This window comes from Procambarus clarkii, chromosome 7 (assembly GCF_040958095.1).
Source record: "Procambarus clarkii isolate CNS0578487 chromosome 7, FALCON_Pclarkii_2.0, whole genome shotgun sequence".
NCBI lineage: Eukaryota > Metazoa > Arthropoda > Malacostraca > Decapoda > Cambaridae > Procambarus > Procambarus clarkii.
The window spans coordinates 13,013,625-13,036,966 of record NC_091156.1 but is presented as its reverse complement, the minus strand read 5'-3'; the positions used below and the strand labels follow the sequence as shown (position 1 = coordinate 13,036,966).

Here is a 23,342-nt window from a genome sequence, read left to right as displayed (position 1 = left end):
CACTGTGCGTAGCAATGCCACACGACGCCGCACTGTGCGTAGCTATGCCACACGACGCCGCACTGTGCGTAGCTATGGCACACGACGCCGCACTGTGCGTAGCTATGGCACACGACGCCACACTGTGCGTAGCTATGCCACACGACGCCAAACTGTGCGTAGCTATGACACACGACGCCACACTGTGCGTAGCTATGACACACGACGCCACACTGTGCGTAGCTATGACACACGACGCCACACTGTGCGTAGCTATGACACACGACGCCACACTGTGCGTAGCTATGACACACGACGCCACACTGTGCGTAGCTATGACACACGACGCCACACTGTGCGTAGCTATGACACACGACGCCACACTGTGCGTAGCTATGACACACGACGCCACACTGTGCGTAGCTATGCCTCACGACGCCACACTGTGCGTAGCTATACCTACGACATAGGACGCCACACCTTTCTCAGCGTTAATATCACACAATGTTCCAACAGGTAACGTGAACTGATGAAAAAATATACGAACAGAGAGACAAAATATATAAATCTCCCCCATTGGCAATTATGAAGAGAGAGCGCTACGTTAATGCGTGTGTGTGTGTGTGTGTGTGTGTGTGTGCGTGTGTGTGTGTGTGTGTGTGTGTGTGTGTGTGTGTGTGTGTTTGAAAAAAGTGACCATTAACACCATACTAGCAGTTAGTGACCATAGAACACCTCTTCCCCCTCTACCCATTACCTACAGTTTAAGATACATTTCGTTGGCCATTTAAATCATTCCAGAATAATGAACATAACTACCGCTGTTGGTTTTGTAAGGTTCAGGCAAAATACGCAGCCCACCTAAACACGTAAAACCCTTAATGATAAGTGTACCAGAACTAGGAGACAAGTGTACCAGAACTAGGAGACAAGTGTACCAGAACTAGGAGACAAGTGTACCAGAACTAGGAGACAAGTGTACCAGAACTAGGAGACAAGTGTACCAGAACTAGGAGACAAGTGTACCAGAACTAGGAGACAAGTGTACCAGAACTAGGAGACAAGTGTACCAGAACTAGGAGACAAGTGTACCAGAACTAGGAGACAAGTGTACCAGAACTAGGAGACAAGTGTACCAGAACTAGGAGACAAGTGTACCAGAACTAGGAGACAAGTGTACCAGAACGACGCGAGCCGGAAGCTGCTTCTGTGTGTGTGTGACTGCCTCCTGCTACCCACAGGGGAAATCAGGTACTTAATGGCTTCCTTACGGCAGTGAGCAGAGCTGGTCTCAGAGGGCAGCTTCAACCAGACCGTCTGTATGTGTCAGTGTGACACAACACTGCCCTGGACTGGTGATTAGTGGCACCTCACAGACGGCCCAACAAGAGCCAGGACTGTGGGCCACCAGTGGCCCCTCCCACGTCTCCACGGACGGTCCAGCAAGAGCCAGGACTGTGGGCCACCAGTGGCCCCTGACACGCGTCCACGGACGGTCCAACAAGAGCCAGGACTGTGGGCCACCAGTGGCCCCCTCACACGTCTCCACGGACGGTCCAGCAAGAACCAGGACTGTGGGCCACCAGTGCCACCTCCCTTGTCTCCACGGACGGTCCAACAAGAGCCAGGACTGTGGGCCACTAGTGGCCCCTCCCACGTCTCCACGCACGGTCCAACAAGAGCCAGGACTGTGGGCCACTAGTGGCCCCTCCCACGTCTCCACGCACGGTCCAACAAGAGCCAGGACTGTGGGCCACTAGTGGCCCCCTCACACGTCTCCACGGACGGTCTAACAAGAGCCAGGACTGTGGGCCACCAGTGGCCCCCTCACACGTCTCCACGGACGGTCCAGCAAGAACCAGGACTGTGGGCCACCAGTGGCCCCTGACACGCGTCCACGCACGGTCCAACAAGAGCCAGGACTGTGGGCCATGGGCCACCAGTGCCACCACCCACGTCTCCACGGACGGTCTCACTATACAATCCAAGATTGTTGAAGCGGTTTTCATGAGTCTCACGTTAACAAACAGTCCAATACACTGTTCACTCTCCTGGGCAGTGTGTCAGTCACTTGTGTTGAGTTAGCTTTGTTGCGGGTCTGTTGTCACGCGTGGACAGGTGTGTGTGTGTGAGAGAGAGTTGTGTCACGCGTGGACAGGTGTGTGTGTGTGTGAGAGTTGTGTCAGGCGTGGACAGGTGTGTGTGTGTGAGAGAGAGAGTTGTGTCAGGCGTGGACAGGTGTGTGTGTGTGAGAGAGAGTTGTGTCAGGCGTGGACAGGTGTGTGTGTGTGAGAGAGAGTTGTGTCAGGCGTGGACAGGTGTGTGTGTGTGAGAGAGAGTTGTGTCAGGCGTGGACAGGTATGTGTGTGTGTGAGAGAGAGTTGTGTCAGGCGTGGACAGGTGTGTGTGTGTGAGAGAGAGTTGTGTCACGCGTGGACAGGTGTGTGTGTGTGAGAGAGAGTTGTGTCAGGCGTGGACAGGTGTGTGTGTGTGAGAGAGAGTTGTGTCAGGCGTGGACAGGTGTGTGTGTGTGAGAGAGAGTTGTGTCAGGCGTGGACAGGTATGTGTGTGTGTGTGAGCTCTGTCACACGCTATCACAGCTACAAAGGGGACAGGTGTGAGAGGTGTGGGGGAGGCACTCACCTCCCTCAAACTTTAAGCACAGAGGCCATCAAGTTTTACAACCATGGTCCTCCACCCCTTTCCAGATGGTATTATTTTTTGTTTACAGAGTCCAAGTTGTAAACTTGGTTTACAACTTGGCTTTAGTTGGTGGGGAAAAGGGCGTTCAAATCTGCTCTTTTAGAAACAATATTACATCCTCTCAAGAATCTGGTTGAACATCCTACCTGTTCATATTTGTGCGACAGCAAAGTTATCTGTAGTTCATTTGTGCAAGCTCGGGTCGGACCCCAGGATTGTCTTGTGGTAACTTGATCAGACTGGCTGTTGCTTGGAGCGGCCGGCCCGCAGGCTCACACATCCACTACAACCCGGTTGATCCGGTACTTCTTGCAGGAACTTATTCAATTGTCTCTTGAAAACATCAACATCTGTTCAGTCATTGTTTATTTGTATTGCTGGTGGGAGGAGGTTGAAGATCCACGGACCCTTGATGTTCACACGGTGTTCTACCCTTGTACACTTCTACCCTTGTACACTTCTACCCTTGTACACGTCTACACTTCTGCACTTCTACCTTTCTACCCTTCTACCCTTTTACACTTCTACCTTTCTACATTTCTGCCCTTCTACCCTTCTGCCCTTCTACACTTCTACCCTTCTACACTTCTACCCTACTGCCCTTCTACACTTCTACCCTTCTACACTTCTACCCTTCTACACTTCTACCCTTCTACACATCTACCCTTCACTGGGTCTATTCTGCATTTCCTGCCGTATCTTGTGTCTCAGGAGTGTTATTTTGGTCGTGTATATTTTCTAAACCCGCCTTCTACATATAATCCCCAGAGATAAATGATAAAATGCCTTCGATCGGCATTAGAATGTCTTCGAATTGGTCAGTGAAAAATTAAATCTAATATTACTGAACAAAATGTACATAGCCTTGAGTATAGATCAACTGATTGTGTTAGAACCACTCATTCTGAGTAGCGATTATCTGTATTTAAGTCAGAATTGTTGTAATAAGACTTATGCAACAGATATTTATTTTAGTGTGTACTGTTGGTACACAGTTTAATGTTGAACTTCCGAGTGAAATATAATGGTAATGTTGGAGAGGAAAGTTGCCCGTTACCAGAAATTACGAGGAGTGAGACTGGTGTGTTGACTAATCCACACACTAGAAAATGAAGGGACGACGACGTTTCGGTCCGTCCTGGACCATTCTCAAGTCGATTGTGATTGACCATTCACAATCGACTTGAGAATGGTCCAGGACGGACCGAAACGTCGTCGTCCCTTCATTTTTTAGTGTGTGGTCTGGTCAACATACTTCAGCCACGTTACACATCACACACAGAGATCACACTAACGTGATGCATCAAATGAACAAGGCAGTGTCTGGGATGCTCCCGGACGCAGGTTCGAATCCTCGTCACGGCCCTAGTGGATTTGTTCAGCCACGTTATTGTGACTCATGGCCTGCAGTGAGAGTGGTATGTTACTTAACTGTATTGTAGAGTATTGAGAGTGACCAGTTGACTGTTCAGTGACCAGTTGACTGTTAAGTGTGACAACCGTTGCGATAAAGTTAAAAACCTTTCACCCGCTAGGCAGTGAAAATCCAGATTTTCCATAACGTAATAATAATTGGTTACAACGTAATCACAATTGGCTAGTTAAGTCGGCGCTGGTTAATAACGTTTCAGAGGACCAACGTGGGAGATAGAACGCGCATGCGCACACCCGCGGTAGGTTCGGTGTGAAATGATAAATATATTGTTGATAATGGGGGGTTGGCGCCCCCCCTTTTAACCACATTAAGGCTGGCCCCGTGTGGGCGTTCACGGGTGGTGTAGTGAGGGAGCTGGACCGTAGTTAATGTGTCGCTGTCAGGTTAAGCTTAATTGTCTTCGTTACGAGAGTGGCGGGTTCACTACTGTCTTGTTGTGGGGGAGTGTGTGTGTGTGTGTGTGTGTGTGTGTGTGTGTGTGTGTGTGTGTGTGTGTGTGTGTGTGTGTGCGTGTGCGTGTGTGTGTGTGTGAGGGCGTTTGATGCTGTGTGTAGGCTGGCTTGTTCATTTATGTGTGTGTGTGTGTGTGTGTGTGTGTGTGTGTGTGTGTGTGTGTGCGTGTGTGTGTGTGTGTGTGTGTGTGTGTGTGTGTGTGTGCGTGTGCGTGTGTGTGTGTGTGTGTGTGTGTGTGTGTGTGTGTGTGTGTGTGTGTGTGTGTGCGTGTGTGTGTGTGTGTGTGTGAGGGCGTTTGATGCTGTGTGTAGGCTGGCTTGTTCATTTATGTGTGTGTGTGTGTGTGTGTGTGTGTGAGGGCGTTTGATGCTGTGTGTAGGCTGGCTTGTTCATTTATGTGTGTGTGTGTGTGTACTCACCTAATTGTACTCACCTAATTGTGCTTGCGGGGGGTTGAGCTTTGGTTCTTTGGTCCCGCCTCTCAACCGTCAATCAACAGGTGTACAGGTTACTGAGCCTACTGGGCTCTATCATATCTACATTTGAAACTGTGTATGGAGTCAGCCTCCACCACATCACTTCCTAGTGCATTCCATTTACTAACTACTCTGACACTGAAAAAGTTCTTTCTAACGTTCCTGTGGCTCATTTGGGTACTCAGCTTCCACCTGTGTCCCCTTGTTCGTGTACCACCAGTGTTAAATAATCCATCCTTGTCTACCCTGTCAATTCCCCCTGTGAATCTTGTATGTGGTGATCATGTCTCCTCGAGCTCTCCTGTCTTCCAGCGACATGAGGTGCAGCTCCCTCAACCTTTCCTCGTAACTCATGCCTCTTAGTTCTGGAACTAGCCTTGTGGCATACCTCTGAACTGTATCCAATTTCGTCTTGTGCTTTACAAGGTACGGGCTCCATGCTGGGGCCGCATACTCTAGGATTGGTCTTACATACGTGGTATACAAGGTTCTGAAAGATTCCTTACGCAGGTTCCTGAAGGCTGTCCTGATGTTAACCAGCCTCGCATACGCCGCCGATGTTATTCTTTTGAAGTGGGCTTCAGTAGCCAATTTTGATGTGATATCAACTCCTAGATCTTTCTCTCTATCCGTTTCGTAAAGGACTTCATCTCCCATTCTGTATCCAGTGTCTGGCCTCCTATTTCCTCCCCTTAGTTTCATTACCTTACATTTACTTGAGATGAACTTTAGTAGCCATTTGTTGGACCATTCATTCAGTTTGTTTAGGTCATCTTGTAGCCTCATACTATCATCATACTATCATACTATGGGTGTGTATTACTATGGGTAATACACACCTATACGTGTTTGTGTGTGTGTGTGTGTGGGTGTGTGTGTGTGTGTGGGTGTGTGGGTGGGCGGGTGTGTGTGTGTGTGTGTGTGTGTGTGTGTGTGTGTGTGTGTGTGTGTGTGTGTGTGTGTGTGTGTGTGTGTGTGTGTGTGTGTGTGTGTGTGTGTGTGTGTGTGTGTGTGTGTGTGTGTGGGCGGGTGGGTGTATGTGTTTAATATCACACCCAATATTCGCTCATTTAATTTGTCTGTGTAAACACATTTACATGTGTTGGAGCATTTCAATATAACTCTCTCTCTCTCTCTCTCTCTCTCTCTCCTCTCTCTCTCTCTCTCTCTCTCTCTCTCTCTCTCTCTCTCTCTCTCTCTCTCTCTCTCTCTCTCTCTCTCTCTCTCTCTCTCTCTCTCCTCTCTCTCTCTCTCTCTCTCTCTCTCTCTCTCTCTCTCTCTCTCTCTCTCTCTCTCTCTCTCTCTCTCTCTCTCTCTCTCTCTCTCTCTCTCTCTCTCTCACACACACACACACACACACACACACACATGTGGCCCAGTAGGCTCAGGAATCTGTACACCAGTTGATTGACAGTTGAGAGGCGGGACCAAAGAGCCAAAGCTCAACCCCCGCAAGCACAAACAGGTGAGTACAAATAGGTGAGTACACACACCACTATCGCTCTTAGTCAACCAAAGACTAACTGTCCATTCCTGTTATCATCCCGAGATATCTATCCCATCCCCCACCCCGTATCCCTCCCACTTGCCTGGTTCAGGAGAGTAATATCTATCCCATCACCCATCCCACCCATCCAGGTCCTGTTGAATGTCAGGTCTTGTTGAATGCCAGGTTCTGTTGAATGCCAGGTCCTGTTGAATGTCAGGTCCTGTGGAATGTAAGGTCCTGTTGAATGCCAGGTCGTGTTGAATGCCAGATTATGTTGAATGCTAGGTCCTGTTGAATGCCAGGTCCTGTTGAATGCCAGGTCCTGTTGAATGCCAGATCCAGCAGTGTAGTGGCACAGTGCCACCTTCCCTCTTGTGTACCGTGCACTGTGGCCAACGTCACAGTACTGTGTCACGCTCAGCCCGTCACACATAACGTAACACAACGAGATGACAGTAACTCCATCTGTCACATGTAATGTTGCACCGAATATGGCACACGAGGCGGGACCAAAGAGCCAAAGCTCAACCCCTGCAAGCACAAATAGGTGAGTACGTGTCCTAATTATATCGTTCACATAGGCCTATTGCATACCTTGCATATGGCGTCAGTTGAATTTCTCATATATCAGACCCCGGGACATATTTGCATCCATATATATTAATAATACGTAAGCTATCAATGATATATATATGTGCACTGTTTACAAGTTATACAATTAACTGCGTTCTAAGGAACTTTTAGCTCACGGAAGTAAACAAAATAGAAATGAAAACAAAAAACATTCTCTTTGGTACAAACAATTATGCGCAAACGAAGGGGGTAAAAAAATACGAAATGTATATTTTCTGATCCACGGATTGTTGGGTCTATGACACCCCGCTCACCTCTGGGGAAATCAGGGTCACCAAGGCCATCATCCCCCATTCCCCCCTTCAGTGGGGAGTGGGCACCTGTGCCCTCTGAGGACAGGAGGTCGAGGGATAGGGATAGGCACGTCCACAAACGGTGGACGGCTCTCTGGCCCCCTCTATCTCCCTTTTCTGTCTCTTGCTGGAACATGGCTGTCCTCTATCACAGAGATACGGATCTCCAGGACAGGTAAGGGTTTCCAGGGACATGTAAGGGGTTTCTAAGGATAGGTAAGGGGTGTCCAGGACAGGTAAGGGTTTCCAGGGACATGTAAGGGGTTTCTAAGGATAGGTAAGGGGTGTCCAGGACAGGTAAGGGTTTCCAGGGACATGTAAGGGGTTTCTAGGGATAGGTAAGGGGATGTCCAGGACAGGTAAGGGTTTCCAGGGATATGTAAGGGGTTTCTAAGGATAGGTAAGGGGATGTCCAGGACAGGTAAGGGTTTCCAGGGATATGTAAGGGGTTTCTAGGGATAGGTAAGGGGTGTCCAGGACAGGTAAGGGTTTCCAGGGACATGTAAGGGGTTTCTAGGGATAGGTAAGGGGATGTCCAGGACAGGTAAGGGTTTCCAGGGACATGTAAGGGGTTTCTAGGGATAGGTAAGGGGTGTCCAGGACAGGTAAGGGTTTCCAGGGACATGCAAGGGGTTTCTAAGGATAGGTAAGGGGTGTCCAGGACAGGTAAGGGTTTCCAGGGACATGTAAGGGGTTTCTAAGGATAGGTAAGGGGTGTCCAGGACAGGTAAGGGTTTCCAGGGACATGTAAGGGGTTTCTAGGGATAGGTAAGGGGTGTCCAGGATAGGTAATGGCTTTTCCATGAAATTATAAAAAATTTTGTTTTGTTTTTTTGGCCTCTGAACCTCACACCATATATATACCAAGTTAATATGTAGGTTGTCACTGTAGTCACCATATATGTATCTCCTCACAACACCAGTGCACTGTAGGCTGGTTCCATCTTTCACTGTATCGACCATTATGTGTCCTTCACCGTGACAAGTGTCTTCCGCCATTAGCAGTGTTCTTCACCGTAGCCAGTGTCTTCCTGTGTACTTCACCGTAGCCAGTGTCTTCCTGTGTACTTCACCGTAGCCAGTGTCTTCCTGTGTCCCCTCACCGTAGCCAGTGTCTTCCTGTGTACTTCACCGTAGCCAGTGTCTTCCTGTGTACTTCACCGTAGCCAGTGTCTTCCTGTGTTCTTCACCGTAGCCAGTGTCTTACTGTGTCCCCTCACCGTAGCCAGTGTCTTCCTGTGTCCCTTGATCATACTTCCCCTCGTTCTGTATGTATACCACTCACACCCACTGATAACACCACTTACACCCACTGATACTAACACCACTCACACCCACTGATAACACCACTCACACCCACTGATAACACCACTCACACCCACTGATAACACCACTCACACCCACTGATAACACCACTCACACCCACTGATAACACCACTCACACCCACTGATAACACCACTCACACCCACTGATAACACCACTCACACCCACTGATAACACCACTCACACCCACTGATAACACTACTTACACCCACTGATACTAACACCACTCACACCCACTGATAACACCACTCACACCCACTGATAACACCACTCACACCCACTGATAACACCACTCACACCCACTGATAACACCACTCACACCCACTGATAACACCACTCACACCCACTGATAACACCACTTACACCCACTGATACTAACACCACTCACACCCACTGATAACACCACTCACACCCACTGATAACACCACTCACACCCACTGATAACACCACTCACACCCACTGATAACACCACTTACACCCACTGATAACACCACTCACACCCACTGATAACACCACTTACACCCACTGATAACACCACTTACACCCACTGATAACACCACTTATACCCTCTGATAACACTACTCACACCCACTGATAACACCACTTATACCCTCTGATAACACTTACACCCACTGATAACACTTACACCCACTGATAACACCACTCACACCCACTGATAACACCACTCACACCCACTGATAACACACCATAACACACTCATCTTTTCTAGATATAACTCTTCACAGTTCATAATCCTTCATTTAAAATAATCACATTTTTACATCAGTAAACATTAAATTAAAGAAATTGAAGGAATTAAGGTATCAGCCTCTTGACCAACATTGCCTGTAGGCCTACTCACAGTTTTGCAATGATAACTGCATGGTAATAACACTCGTTATCATGCTTGGAGCATCCCTCACACCAGCTAATTATACCAACCTTAGCAGAAGAATGATAACCTTTTTTCAAGTTAATTATTTCAATGTCACAGAGTCAACTTTCTCTCTCTTCCAGTCAAGAGAGCATCGCCTCGATTTTTTCTGCCTTCTAATCACTTATTGCTTTGTAAAAATGGTTTTAAATACATATTTACTTGTGTAATGCATACGAGATCTGGCACTTAAAGCACTCGATGACGTCCAGCACTAAAGTCTACATAGTGGTGAATATAGGATCAAAACTTGCGACTTGAGCGGAAAGTCTGGGTGGAAGAGGACGAGGGGCACGCGACCTTCCTCTACCAGGACTGAGCGACGACTGACACCCGAGTGGGCCGCTCACACCCTCCCGGCACCCAACCCACAATCCCTTTCTCTCTCTCTCTCTCTCTCTCTCTCTCTCTCTCTCTCTCTCTCTCTCTCTCTCTCTCTCTCTCTCTCTCTCTCTCTCTCTCTTATCGTGTATATGATTCTTTCCTGCGCTTGCAACACACACCTCTAGGGGGTATAGACCTGTGGTCTCAGTAATGCATTGCTGCTATTGCATCGTCTCAGGACTATGGTGCACTGGTCATACACTCACCTAACCTGTAGACTGTCTCAGCTAGACTGTCCTGACCTGTAGACTGTCCTGACCTGTAGACTGTCCTGACCTGTAGACTGTCTCAGCTAGACTGTCCTGACCTGTAGACTGTCTCAGCTAGACTGTCTAAACCTGTAGACTGTCTCAGCTAGACTGTCTAAACCTGTAGACTGTCTCAGCTAGACTGTCCAAACCATCTCAACCCCGAAAAATCCGGAGAAAAAACGACAAATTTCCTCCTGTCCAAATATAAGACAAGGATAGGCATGAGATTAAGCCTTAAACACATGTTTAGCACATGTTTAACACGGGACATAGAGACGAACACCTCCCATGCACAGGAGCGTGGAAGGCCTACGAAGAGGAGAGAGAGAGAGAGAGAGAGAGAGAGAGAGAGAGAGAGAGAGAGAGAGAGAGAAGAGAAGCGTATGAAGTAAGAGAATACATAGAGCCTAAGTTGTATACAACTGTATAAGGTCTTTGAATAATTAGTTGATATTAGTCGTTTAAATTGTATTCTCATCGTCCAGACATTCATTTGATGTCGTTTTTAAGACTTTCTCTTGGGTTAAGTTACTCACTGTAAACTTTTGTAAACTAACGCAATTATAAATGTACTAAAGATACATTTTTAAATAAAAGTTTTGTTTTTGTATTCGTATTTGTATATCAGGATGAAAATAGCAGCAATGGAAGAGTTGTTGATTATCATGACAGAAGAGACATATTCACAAAGAATGACAAGGAGGTGTGTGTAAGAAACTCGACGGCAGAATCGTCTGAATTGAGAGGATGGGTTTCGAACCAAGGGGCACTGCAGAACTTCGACGTATACGGAAAGGAATATGGAAGAATATTCAGGAAATAGACATGACACAGATTGGGGGACCAGACCAGGCCATGTCGTGGATAATACAAAAGACCGTATCATAATAAATTAAACTGCAGAAGACCTGTATGCTACGAACATACCTGTCTATACCTGTCAGGTCATGTATGTATGCATATATACATGACCTGACACTACGAGGCAGCTCGTATTTACTCCTAGTCAAAGTTACATATATACTTGTCTAACCTCTTGAAGCACTCATTGGCCTGGACCAAACACACACCCACAAGACCATACACCACCTGGACCAAACACACACCCACAAGACCATACACCACCTGGACCAAACACACACCCACAAGACCATATACCACCTGGACCAAACACACACCCACAAGACCATACACCACCTGGTCCAAACACACACCCACAAGACCATACACCACCTGGACCAAACACACACCCACAAGACCATACACCACCTGGACCAAACACACACCCACAAGACCATACACAACCTGGACCAAACACACACACCCACAAGACCATACACCACCTGGACCAAACACACACCCACAAGACCATACACCACCTGGACCAAACACACACCCACAAGACCATACACAACCTGGACCAAACACACACACCCACAAGACCATACACCACCTGGACCAAACACACACCCACAAGACCATACACCATTCCCCGGTGTTTACATATGACTGGCCATCTCACAATTGCACACGCTCGGCTCATTTGCATACTGGGATTGGCGGGCACGCTTTCCAGAGCAGGAGCATTGCCGGCCTCCGGTGATATGAGCACTGGGCTAACCTTCTCCCCCCTCCCCCTTGCCAGTGGTAGCATCCCCTTGCTAGTGGTAGCGCCCCCTTGCCAGTGGTAGCGCCCCCGTGGCCAGTGGTAGCGCCCCCGTGGCCAGTGGTAGCGCCCCCTTGCCAGTGGTAGCATCCCCTTGCCAGTGGTAGCGCCCCCGTGGCCAGTGGTAGCGCCCCCGTGGCCAGTGGTAGCGCCCCCTTGCCAGTGGTAGCATCCCCTTGCCAGTGGTATGTTGAGGTAATGACCGAATCACCTTCCTGTATTTGTTACTGGGAATTCAATTCGTTTTTATTTTATTTTTGCTAAACGGAGGTATGTTCTCGTGACGGAGGGCCTATATGGAGGGTCGTGTGTGTATGGTGAGAGTATGGCACTATACAGCACCATATATTGTATTTTTCCTGGGTGTATGGCACTATACAGCACCATATATTGTATTCTTCATTGGTGAATTGTGGAAAAATGTCACCACTCTCCTGCACCACATATATATATATATATACTCCTTAGGTGTATGGTGACATCCGTATAAGAACGTGAGGTCGTCATTCAATTACCTTTGTCTCTAGTGTATTTGGCGAGTGTACTTGAAAAATATTATGATATATATATATATATATATATATATATATATATATATATATATATATATATATATATATATATATATATATATATATATATATATATATATATATATATATTGGTGTATGCTAGCAGCAGATTTTCCTTCAGACATGGTTTCATTGAACCTGACTACATATTCCGTGTTGATTATTTTCTTGTTTGGGGCTTCTCTCCCTCTGACTAGTTCTCTTGCACAGTGGTTTAATGGGAAGAAGATTTTCCCAAATGGCATATTTGTTCAAGGTTGACTAAAAGAATAAAAATTAACTGTCGAATATATTATACGTACTATAATTTACACAACGTTTCGAACCTAAAAGGTTCGTTCTCAAGTGAGGAGGCAGGATGATTGATTGATTAATTGATGAAGGTTAAGGCGCCCAAGAGGTGACACGGGCATGAATAAGTGGTAGATTGTTGGAGGAATGTATACTGTGTGATGAGGTCGCATTTAAGTCGTTAGGCTGTTATCGCGGAGGAGGACACTGATTGACAGAGCCGGTCGGCCGAGCGGACAGCACGCTGGACTTGTGATCCTGTGGTCCTGGGTTCGATCCCAGGCACCGGCGAGAAACAATGGGCAGAGTTTCTTTCACCCTATGCCCCTGTTACCTAGCAGTAAAATAGGTACCTGGGTGTTAGTCAGCTGTCACGGACTGCTTCCTGGGGGTGGAGGCCTGGTCGAGGACCGGGCTGCGGGGACACTAAAGCCCCGAAATCATCTCAAGATAAAAGACAGTATTGATGAAGGTGTCCAGCTTTTATGAGGGAGCTGGACACCTGTTTTGACCAGAAGAGTGGCTGTGTTGATGGCTTCAGGGTGGTTACTGCAAGACTCAGGGACTCTTAAAGCTCTTCTAAGGTCGTTGGTTGCTTCACATTCCAGGAGATAGTGAAGTAGTGGCTTTTATGTGATTGCTTGGAAGAAAAAGATGAGACAGGAGGTAGGAGGTTGTTTTGATTTCGCTACTCAGAACGAAATGTCCGTGTAGCACGGGCTATGGTGAGCCCGTAGTTGAGTTCAGTTATTTGCGATAATCTTGTTACTGTGATATTTGGGTCAAAGTTTTAAATGGAGGTGGGGTTTCCTCCTTTTTTCCCCGTTTATTTTTTGCTTCTGTTTTAGCACACTGGTTTTAGTCTTGTTTTAATAACATTATCTTGGTGGCGGATATAGATGCACAGTGTTCACTAGTGTGTCCCATTCTTCAACTGTTTTTCTAATCATTGTAGTCGCTCTGGATTTTGCATCTAATGCAAAACCAACAATCGTTGGATTAATGTTGAGTTAGATGCGCAGGGCTTCAGTAGCTTCACATTCCAGTAAGTAGTGCAATAGTGGCGCCTCTGCTTCTGTTCCACAGATATGACACTCTTTAACTACTGGGTTCGTTACCTCCCAGCAGCACTTGTAACCAAGTCTGAGCCTTTGTATTCACCTAGTTGTATTCACCTAGTTGTGCTTGCGGGGGTAGAGCTCTGCTCTTTCGGCCCGCCTCTCAACTGTCAATCAACTGTTACTAACTACTAATTTTTTTCTCACACACATACAGCCAGGAAGCAGCCCGTAACAGCTGTCTAACTACCAGGTACCTATTTACTGCTAGGTAACAAGAGCATCAGGGTGAAATTAATTCTGCCCATTGTTTCTCGCCTGCGCCGGGAATCGAACCCCGGACCACAGGATTATGTGTCCAGCGTGCTGTTCACTCAGCCACCGGCCCCACCACTGTGAGTGTATGGCTACTGCAATGTCTCTGGACAGAGGAGGTTGATGTTGTTAAAGATTTAGCTACTCAGGACGAAGTGTCCATGTAGCACGGGCTATGGTGAGCCCGTGGAGGACAGAGGAGGGAACATAATCGGATTTATACCATTGGGAGGGCAGGTACATACAATTAGGTGAGGGGAAAGGCGAAAGTAAGGAATAAAGGTAAGATGCATGGGTCAGTAAACTACACATACACAAAAATACTCGAGTGATTACAACTCAGGTGATTAGAACTTAGGTGATTAGAACTCAGGTGATTAGAACTTAGGTGATTAGAACTTAGGTGATTAGAACTCAGGTGATTAGAACTCAGGTGATTAGAACTTAGGTGATTAGAACTCAGGTGATTAGAACTCAGGTGATTAGAACTTAGGTGATTAGAACTCAGGTGATTAGAACTTAGGTGATTAGAACTTAGGTGATTAGAACTCAGGTGATTAGAACTCAGGTGATTAGAACTTAGGTGATTAGAACTCAGGTGATTAGAACTCAGGTGATTAGAACTCAAGTGATTAGAACTCAGGTGATTAGAACTTAGGTGATTAGAACTCAGGTGATTAGAACTTAGGTGATTAGAACTTAGGTGATTAGAACTCAGGTGATTAGAACTTAGGTGATTAGAACTTAGGTGATTAGAACTCAGGTGATTAGAACTCAGGTGATTAGAACTCAGGTGATTAGAACTCAGGTGATTAGAACTCAGGTGATTAGAACTCAGGTGATTAGAACTTAGGTGATTAGAACTCAGGTGATTAGAACTCAGGTGATTAGAACTCAGATGATTAGAACTCAGGTGATTAGAACTCAGGTGATTAGAACTCAAGTGATTAGAACTCAGATGATTAGAACTCAGGTGATTAGAACTCAGGTGATTAGAACTCAGGTGATTAGAACTCAGGTGATTAGAACTCAGGTGATTAGAACTCAGGTGATTAGAACTCAGGTGATTGGAACTCAGGTGATTAGAACTCAAGTGATTAGAACTCAGATGATTAGAACTCAGGTGATTGGAACTCAGGTGATTAGAACTCAAGTGATTAGAACTCAGATGATTAGAACTCAGGTGATTAGAACTCAGGTGATTAGAACTCAGGTGATTAGAACTCAGGTGATTAGAACTCAGGTGATTAGAACTCAGGTGATTAGAACTCAGGTGATTAGAACTCAGGTGATTAGAACTCAGGTGATTAGAACTTAGGTGATTAGAACTCAAGTGATTAGAACTCAGGTGATTAGAACTCAGGTGATTAAAACTTAGGTGATTAGAACTCAGGTGATTAGAACTCAGGTGATTAGAACTCAGGTGACTGTAGTAGGCAAGGCATTTTTAGGCATGGCATCATCGTTGGCATTTTCGTGTTCCGGTCTTGTTCTCATTCGCATGGTTGGTAGAGTGAATAGTTCCGTTATTTGAGCATTTACGGCGGGTCATCCGACTTTTATGTGAAGGGCTTCAAGACTTTGTAATCTTTTTACATCTTGGGTTTTGTCTAGTATGCAAGTGTTCGGTTTCAGAATTTTTCTTGTTAGGGTGATGTCATGGGCTTCTCTCGTGTGATTTTTAGGGGGGCATCTGAGTGAAGATGTCAAGTCAAACGCCTCGTGAGCTTGGTCGACGTCGTATTTATGTACTTAGATTGAAGGTTACATCCTTGGTGGGGGCAGGTGTACGTGTATATAGCACGTTCAACTGCAGTAAAGGGTTTTCAGTTGGCTACCTGGCTGTTTTAGTGAAGTTAGTGGTCCTCTTTGTTTTATATTATATGAATTATATGTTTTGGTTTGAATAAAAGAAACCAAAGGGAATTTAAGAAAGAATACAGTGAATATAAAGAAAGGAAAGAATAATGGAAGATATAATCCATAAAGAAGTATAAAAAAAGCACAACAGCTGACCAAAACATAGACAATCATGCGCAGGCGATGAGTCACAATAACGTGGCTGAAGTATGTTGACCAGACCACACACTAGAAGGTGAAGGGACGACGACGTTTCAGTCGGTCCTCTTTCGTCAACATAGACAATAATGTTTGGGTTAGGAAAATCACAAGCAAATCACAGTGTGACATATCTACAGAGCGCATCTGGTGTTAACCAGGACACCGGATCGAGCCCCGTCCTGCTCCAGTTATTCCCTCCTTCTTTTGTTTATATAATATACATTCTGAATGATATGTTTATTATTTGTGTCTCTCGTCGTTGCCACTATCGCCTCGAGAAGACTAGTAATGAAATCATTTAAGTTTTCATATTTTTGGTCCCGATATTTGGCCTGCATATTCCCAGCTCGATTTTTCATGTTGATTTTGTCTCATTGTCAGAACAATCCCAGATCACTATCATCTTCCAGTTGAAACTCGTGCATTAGCTAAGTATGCCAACCCGACCCTAGATAGATGCACCCTATCCCGTACACACACACCTGTCATATCTGCAACAGAAGTTACTCCCGTTGTCAATAAAACAGTATTTGTCTTTCAACATAAATTCAGCCCACAGTTAATACTCTTTGCCAAGTATACCCATTAATTATCAAGTCCCTTTGGGTCCCTTTGGCAGAATGCCACTTATGACTGGACTTCCCCCTCTTCCCCCTCCCCATCCCTCCCTCCCCATTCCCCTTCCCCATTCCCCTTCCCCATCCCCCCTCCCCCCCCCTACCCTTGGTCCTAATTCTGTCCGGTTGCTAAACTACACTCAGTGCACTCCTGATAAGTCGATCGCCACGATTACAAATGCTTTGATATGTAACATTATTGCAAGCACAGCACTGTAACTACAGCACTACAACTACAGCACTACAACTACAGCACTGTAACTACAGCACTGCAACTACAGCACTACAACTACAGCACTACAACTACAGCACTACAACTACAGCACTACAACTACAGCACTACAACTACAGCACTGCAACTACAGCACTACAACTACAGCACTGTAACTACAGCACTGCAACTACAGCACTGTAACTACAGCACTGCAACTACAGTACTGCAACTACAGCACTGTAACTACAGCACTGTAACTACAGCACTACAACTACAGCACTACAACTACAGCACTGCAACTACAGCACTACAACTACAGCACTACAACTACAGCACTGTAACTACAGCACTACAACTACAGCACTACAACTACAGCACTACAACTACAGCACTGCAACTACAGCACTACAACTACAGCACTGTAACTACAGCACTGCAACTACAGTACTACAACTACAGCACTGTAACTACAGCACTACAACTACAGCACTGTAACTACAGCACTGCAACTACAGTACTGCAACTACAGCACTGTAACTACAGCACTGTAACTACAGCACTACAACTACAGCACTACAACTACAGCACTACAACTACAGCACTGTAACTACAGCACTACAACTACAGCACTGTAACTACAGCACTGTAACTACAGCACTACAACTACAGCACTACAACTACAGCACTGTAACTACAGCACTACAACTACAGCACTGTAACTACAGCACTGCAACTACAGCACTGTAACTACAGCACTGTAACTACAGCACTACAACTACAGCACTGTAACTACAGCACTGTAACTACAGCACTACAACTACAGCACTACAACTACAGCACTACAACTACAGCACTACAACTACAGCACTACAACTACAGCACTACAACTACAGCACTGTAACTACAGCACTACAACTACAGCACTGTAACTACAGCACTGTAACTACAGCACTGTAACTACAGCACTGTAACTACAGCACTACAACTACAGCACTACAACTACAGCACTACAACTACAGCACTGTAACTACAGCACTGCAACTACAGCACTGCAACTACAGCACTGTAACTACAGCACTACAACTACAGCACTACAACTACAGCACTGTAACTACAGCACTGCAACTACAGCACTACAACTACAGCACTGTAACTACAGCACTACAACTACAGCACTACAACTACAGCACTGTAACTACAGCACTGCAACTACAGCACTACAACTACAGCACTGTAACTACAGCACTACAACTACAGCACTACAACTACAGCACTGTAACTACAGCACTACAACTACAGCACTGTAACTACAGCACTGTAACTACAGCACTGTAACTACAGCACTACAACTACAGCACTACAACTACAGCACTACAACTACAGCACTGTATCTACAGCACTGCAACTACAGCACTACAACTACAGCACTGTAACTACAGCACTACAACTACAGCACTACAACTACAGCACTGTAACTACAGCACTGCAACTACAGCACTACAACTACAGCACTGTAACTACAGCACTACAACTACAGCACTGCAACTACAGCACTACAACTACAGCACTGCAACTACAGCACTGCAACTACAGCACTGCAACTACAGCACTACAACTACAGCACTGTAACTACAGCACTACAACTACAGCACTACAACTACAGCACTGCAACTACAGCACTGCAACTACAGCACTGCAACTACAGCACTACAACTACAGCACTGTAACTACAGCACTACAACTACAGCACTGTAACTACAGCACTACAACTACAGCACTGCAACTACAGCACTACAACTACAGCACTGTAACTACAGCACTGTAACTACAGCACTGTAACTACAGCACTACAACTACAGCACTGTAACTACAGCACTGTAACTACAGCACTACAACTACAGCACTACAACTACAGCACTACAACTACAGCACTGCAACTACAGCACTACAACTACAGCACTGTAACTACAGCACTACAACTACAGCACTGTAACTACAGCACTACAACTACAGCACTGTAACTACAGCACTGTAACTACAGCACTACAACTACAGCACTACAACTACAGCACTGTAACTACAGCACTACAACTACAGCACTACAACTACAGCACTACAACTACAGCACTGCAACTACAGCACTGCAACTACAGCACTGTAACTACAGCACTACAACTACAGCACTACAACTACAGCACTACAACTACAGCACTGCAACTACAGCACTGCAACTACAGCACTGCAACTACAGCACTACAACTACAGCACTGTAACTACAGCACTACAACTACAGCACTGCAACTACAGCACTACAACTACAGCACTGTAACTACAGCACTGTAACTACAGCACTGTAACTACAGCACTACAACTACAGCACTGTAACTACAGCACTACAACTACAGCACTGTAACTACAGCACTACAACTACAGCACTGTAACTACAGCACTGTAACTACAGCACTACAACTACAGCACTACAACTACAGCACTACAACTACAGCACTGCAACTACAGCACTACAACTACAGCACTGTAACTACAGCACTGTAACTACAGCACTGTAACTACAGCACTACAACTACAGCACTGTAACTACAGCACTGCAACTACAGCACTGCAACTACAGTACTACAACTACAGCACTGTAACTACAGCACTACAACTACAGCACTACAACTACAGTACTACAACTACAGCACTGTAACTACAGCACTGTAACTACAGCACTACAACTACAGCACTGTAACTACAGCACTACAACTACAGCACTACAACTACAGCACTACAACTACAGCACTACAACTACAGTACTACAACTACAGCACTGTAACTACAGCACTGTAACTACAGCACTACAACTACAGCACTGTAACTACAGCACTACAACTACAGCACTACAACTACAGCACTACAACTACAGCACTACAACTACAGCACTGTAACTACAGCACTGTAACTACAGCACTACAACTACAGCACTGTAACTACAGCACTACAACTACAGCACTACAACTACAGCACTGTAACTACAGCACTACAACTACAGCACTGTAACTACAGCACTACAACTACAGCACTGTAACTACAGCACTACAACTACAGCACTGCAACTACAGCACTGTAACTACAGCACTGTAACTACAGCACTACAACTACAGCACTGTAACTACAGCACTACAACTACAGCACTACAACTACAACACTACAACTACAGTACTACAACTACAGCACTGTAACTACAGCACTGTAACTACAGCACTACAACTACAGCACTACAACTACAGCACTACAACTACAGCACTACAACTACAGTACTACAACTACAGCACTGTAACTACAGCACTGTAACTACAGCACTACAACTACAGCACTGTAACTACAGCACTGTAACTACAGCACTACAACTACAGCACTACAACTACAGCACTACAACTACAGCACTACAACTACAGCACTGTAACTACAGCACTGCAACTACAGCACTACAACTACAGCACTGCAACTACAGCACTACAACTACAACACTACAACTACAGCACTGCAACTACAGCACTACAACTACAGCACTGCAACTACAGCACTGTAACTACAGTACTACAACTACAACACTACAACTACAGCACTGTAACTACAGCACTGTAACTACAGTACTACAACTACAGCACTGTAACTACAGCACTACAACTACAGCACTGCAACTACAGCACTGTAACTACAGCACTGTAACTACAGTACTACAACTACAGCACTGTAACTACAGTACTACAACTACAGCACTGTAACTACAGCACTACAACTACAGCACTACAACTACAGCACTGCAACTACAGCACTACAACTACAGTACTACAACTACAGCACTGCAACTACAGCACTGTAACTACAGCACTGCAACTACAGCACTACAACTACAGCACTGCAACTACAGCACTACAACTACAGCATTACAACTACAGCACTGCAACTACAGCACTACAACTACAGCACTGTAACTACAGCACTGTAACTACAGCACTGTAACTACAGCACTACAACTACAGCACTACAACTACAGCACTACAACTACAGCACTACAACTACAGCACTACAAAACAGCACTACAACTACAGCACTGCAACTACAGCACTACAACTACAGCACTGCAACTACAGCACTGTAACTACAGCACTACAACTACAGCACTACAACTACAGCACTACAACTACAACACTGTAACTACAGCACTACAACTACAACACTGCAACTACAGCACTACAACTACAGCACTACAACTACAGCACTGTAACTACAGTACAGCAAACAGGTCATGGCAACGTGTTTTTGCAACAAAACAAAATACTGAATAAGCTTTATTAAATTACCGTTACCCCATATTAAAAGTAACACGTGGGAGATTTAACTTAATATTGAGCAATCCAAATGTATATAAATTATGTACCCCTTTTTTTAAATAAAGCAATTTCAAGTACGCTGCTTTTTAATTGTGTTGGCCTGCATTCAAGTAGAAAAATATTGTAATGCAGATCAAACAATGAGTTTTTAACCACATTGTGACAGTGTAATTCACATGACTGAGGCTGAAACACTCATTTATGTATATATGGGTGAACAAAATTTGCAAATCCTCTAATTAAACGACTACTAATTGTGCATTTTGCCTCATGGAAAATAATGATTTTGCAACATACTTATTACACGCGGTACACTGAACTACTTTGCGATCCAGTAGTCAATAGTTTTTGAAGAACAATTCGAATATAGTCGGCTTGTTCTTATAGAAATCTAAAGAAATATGATTGGCATAAATTTAAATCATTAGATTTTTAAGGGAATTTCAACACACACATCATAAATATTTTACTGGGATCTTGCATAATTGCATCACACAAGCTTATGCTTAAATGGGATCTTAGAGTTTTGTGGGCGTCTAAAAAGTTTACTAAGCTGAAGAGCAAGACGGTATGAGGCTTCGGATGATTGTCTGCAAGGAATTCCCTGCACCCTACAATTGAGAGGCGGGACCCAGGAGTTGTGGTTCATTAGCTATATAGTCGTAATGGCTTGGCTCTTTCCCCTGATAGTTCCCTCCCTCCTCACAAATACAGTGGGTGAATACAGTAGGAAGTTGGGCTTAGGTAGAAATGTGTTGTTTTAGTTAAGCTAAGTTGGGTTAAATTTAGCTTAAGTTAGGTTAGGATGGGTTGGGTTAGGTTAGGTTAGCTGAGGTTAGATTAGGTTAAATTTAGCTAAAATTGGCCAGCAATTTGAGTTCCGTTAGGAAGGAGTAGGTTATGTAAGAATAAGTTACATTAGGATTGTTTGGGTTAAATTGGCTTGATGATGACGGATGACACAAAATTAATGAGACGATTTGTGGCAGATGAGGACTGTAAGATCCTCCAAGAGGACCTCAACAAATTGCAGATATGGTCGGAGAAATGTCTACTGGAGTTCAACAGGGGTAAGTGTAAAGTCATGGAAATGGGACTAGGTGACAGGAGACCAAAGGGACAGTACACAGTGAAAGAAAACGTTCTACCTGTGACGTTTAGTTTATTTATTATGCACCCCATACCCATCTTGTGGGCGGTAGTGGAAAGGGTTACAGAGGCACATAATGGGCTCAGGGACTGAACCCCACAATTCATTTAGCTAAGCAAGTTACAATCTTGATGAGCTAGTTACAAAATTCAGTATAAGTCGTCACATCATCAATGGGTTCGAGATTGACCACAAGTACAGTTTCTAAATTAAGCAACTGACATATGTGGAGAGCTGAAAGAGACCTGGGAGTGGACGTAACACCAAATCTAACTCCGGAGGCACATATAAATAGAATAACGACAGAAGCATAAGCTACGTTAGCAAAAGTTAGAACATCATTCAGAAACCTAAGTAAGGAGACTTTTAGGGCGCTTTACACTGCCTATGTGAGACCAGTCTTAGAGTATGCAGCGCCATCATGGAGCCCCCACCTGAAAAAAAACTCATAACAAGACTACAAAAGGTTCAGACGTTTGCGATGATGCTCGTCCCAGAAATGCGAGGGGTGAGGTATGAAGAGCGCCTGAAGGAAATAATCGTGACGACGGTAGAAGAGGAGGAAGCGGGGAGATATGATAGAGACGTATAAAATACTCAGGGGGGGGGGGGATTGACACAGTAGAAATAGACGAAATGTTCACACAGAA

The 23,342-nt window shown here is 45.2% G+C and overlaps 2 protein-coding genes across 2 annotated transcripts in view; one reads left to right on the top strand and one right to left on the bottom strand.

The window, feature by feature from the left end:
• Positions 1–10,034, bottom strand: part of LOC123761452 (uncharacterized) — a 55,523-nt gene extending 45,489 nt beyond the window's left edge. The window contains exon 1 of the mRNA XM_069313054.1: positions 9,728–10,034. The gene's annotated coding sequence lies outside the window, so the exon portion shown is untranslated. The remainder of the gene's footprint in view (positions 1–9,727) is intronic.
• On the top strand, positions 7,596–18,973 carry LOC138357718 (uncharacterized). Its single transcript, XM_069314713.1, has 3 exons — positions 7,596–7,636; positions 17,146–17,751; positions 18,490–18,973. The coding sequence occupies exons 1-3, from the start codon at positions 7,596–7,598 to the stop codon at positions 18,971–18,973; spliced, it is 1,131 nt and encodes a 376-aa protein (XP_069170814.1).
• Positions 18,974–23,342: the final 4,369 nt, after the last annotated feature.

Bases quoted from the DNA above. Each gene is read 5' to 3' on its own strand.
- LOC138357718 (XM_069314713.1), top strand. From the start codon at position 7,596: ATGGCTGTCCTCTATCACAGAGATACGGATCTCCAGGACAG. The intron at 7,637-17,145 runs GTAAGGGTTTCC...TTGCAAGCACAG, and splicing joins GATACGGATCTCCAGGACAG to CACTGTAACTACAGCACTAC. The intron at 17,752-18,489 runs GTAACTACAGCA...CTGTAACTACAG, and splicing joins AGCACTACAACTACAGCACT to CACTACAACTACAGCACTAC.